Source organism: Echinococcus granulosus, assembly GCF_000524195.1.
Source record: "Echinococcus granulosus chromosome Unknown EG_S00049, whole genome shotgun sequence".
Classification (NCBI taxonomy): Eukaryota; Metazoa; Platyhelminthes; class Cestoda; order Cyclophyllidea; family Taeniidae; genus Echinococcus; species Echinococcus granulosus.
In genome coordinates, this window is record NW_020170429.1 from 339,072 (window position 1) to 341,555 (window position 2,484).

At 40.3% G+C, this 2,484-nt stretch overlaps 1 protein-coding gene across 1 annotated transcript; it reads right to left on the bottom strand. All coding sequences in view use genetic code 11, as the record gives it.

Moving 5' to 3' along the window:
- Positions 1 to 930: 930 nt before the first annotated feature.
- Positions 931 to 1,829, bottom strand: EGR_06012 (hypothetical protein; the record flags this gene model as incomplete). The annotated part of the gene is made up of 2 exons (XM_024495261.1): positions 931 to 1,025; positions 1,733 to 1,829. 2 exons carry the CDS (start codon positions 1,827 to 1,829, stop codon positions 931 to 933), a joined length of 192 nt encoding a protein of 63 aa, XP_024350345.1.
- Between the last annotated feature and the right edge of the window lie 655 nt (positions 1,830 to 2,484).

Below are 2,484 nucleotides of genomic sequence, written 5' to 3' on the forward strand. Positions count from 1 at the left end.
TCAAAGGACATCAATTCGTACTTTTTCGTTTGGGTGCTGCGGCCGGTTGCACAACAGGGAACCCACGATAAAATCTTGGTAGAAGTTGTGTTAGCTTTAATGACGATTTAATCCTTCAACTCCTGCCTAACGACATCGCCAATAATAAAAGAATAAAATTACCCTTAAGGAACTGCTTGACACAGTGATTATAAAACAATAATTTATGCAGTTAGACAGCACTAAAATGGCAAAAAATTGCAAAGAATGAATGTAGACAGGATGTGACTCCGGAAATACATTTTATATCGCATATTCTATCATTTGGTCTGGCTTTTGACCCAAAAATTCTGCAAGAGCACTTACCATCTAGATTTAGGCAACTGTAGATCATCATCTGGTACTTAGTAGGACCTCAAAAATAATCCTCAATGCGTTCCGTAGGGAAAATTTAATTGAGAAAGCCATTAATACCTACGCTATTATGGGTATGCATCATAGATGTCTCGTTCGAGCCGCACAGTTCCTTTCCAATAAGAAGGACGGTTGTGGTGAACAAAGAAGGCCATGTTTCACATGTGATGCGACCTTTCCACTGACCCTCTATTCGGCCCCAAAGGCAGTGACATGAAATTTCACCACCTTCAATCCAGGCATCATCAAAACATTTTGAGCTTGATCATAATTCCCACAAATTGAACCCGTCGTAGAGTGAAAAGGACTGCAAATACAATGTTAGTAAGACAAGTAGGTGAGTGTACTGAAGCTTCCTTTTTCGAGGCAACTAACCACAAAGCAAAAAAGCCAAACGCACACATTAACACACTTGCAGAAGCAGACGGAAGTCAGATCTGGACGGAAATACAGCTCATTAATCAAATTCCTGTATTTTTTTTGACGACAATCCTTTTATCCTCACGTATCTTTTTGTAGCGGACAAAAAGTGTACTGTTAGTTTTGTGAGGAGGGTGGCAGCGGTGGTGGTAGGAGTGAAAGGATATAGAGCGGTGAGAGGGGAGGGACGTGAGACTGCAACACCCTTTTTTCTAATTAAAAAATAAAATCATTCCCTAATTTCCGGCCAGGTATGCATAATGATAATGCTCCTACTTTTGCTCATCTAGAAACGGAAGACATGACTGGGGATTTCTTCCTATGCCGATGTGAAGTATGTTCTAGAAAAGGGGGAGATTTGCAAAATTTTTTTGGTGTTAAATGTCTCCATTCATTAACTACCATATCTTCTCATTTGGTTATTACAAATTGCGAATCATAAGTGGCGCTCATTTTGGAGATTTTCTTGTTCCCTTGTTGTTGGAGTTACGGTTGCCTCCATTGCCGAGCGGCAATCCCACAACTGTTATTGCTGGTATTATGACTACTCCGTAAGATTGGCTTGTCTACCTAGCTTCCAATTTTCCTTTTGTATTTACGTAACTACTGCACTATTAGAGCTACGACAAATAGAATAAATTGCGGTTTCTCACTTGGATTGTTTTGCTGCCTTAGTCCGAGTCCAACCCTCGTGTGTTTAAACTAGTGAGAACGGGTTGCTCCGATAAGCCTTGAAGTCTTGCAAGGGATAGTGTGGTTATCTAGGAAGCAAACAGTCGTTAATTCGAATGTAAATTTTAAAATATCCGTAAATGGGTTATTGGCGGTGTTATTTTCAAATGCGAGCTTCATTATTCCAGTCCACCTGAGCCGGGACCGAAGCGAATTAAATGAAAGCCCCTGCTGTGGATTCATTCACCCAAGGCCATGCTCGAGTCAGAAGTCCGCGTCAGCTCCAAAGGCATTATCTGGCACGCGAATTGTGACAGATTAGATAGGTCCTGGCTGTTGGACATGCAGTGAAATGAAAAATATTGCATAATTTTGCACAGATGGCTCGGCAAAACGGAAGTCAAACCATTGGAATCACCCGGAAGATAGTTTTCCCACCAACTCAAGGAGGAATTTAATTTCATATCCTGGTTGCTAAAAATGAGTTGTGAAGATGCATATATTACATACTGTCTCGAGCACGGCGATGGGTTGTGATGGGCGCGGTTTGGATGTCAACGAGTCTACGGAGGAACATTCGGCTAAAAGTACTATGAATTAATAAAATGCATTGTACAAGGTACACTGATAGGTGACAGCAAATTTTAATTTCAATTTGTCCCCTTATAACACAGTGAGGCGTCAAACCTTCGAATCATTATCATTAATAATAGTTTCATTTTAATTTGCCACTCTTGTCATTCACTGTCACTCAACTATCTAACTTGTTTAGTATCCACACCTTACAACAAAGAAAAGCAGCGAATCCTTAAATCAATACCATGAAAATTAAATTCAGATTAATTTGTCGAGTGGCTCGTTTATCACCATGCAACATTCCAGAACTTTTTCTTTTCGGCAATGAGTTTCCACACATTCAGCAATCCCTAATAGTTGCCAAACGTCTATTGCGTTTGGACGCTGTAAACAATCAACAGAATGGGAATTGATGTCCTTTAA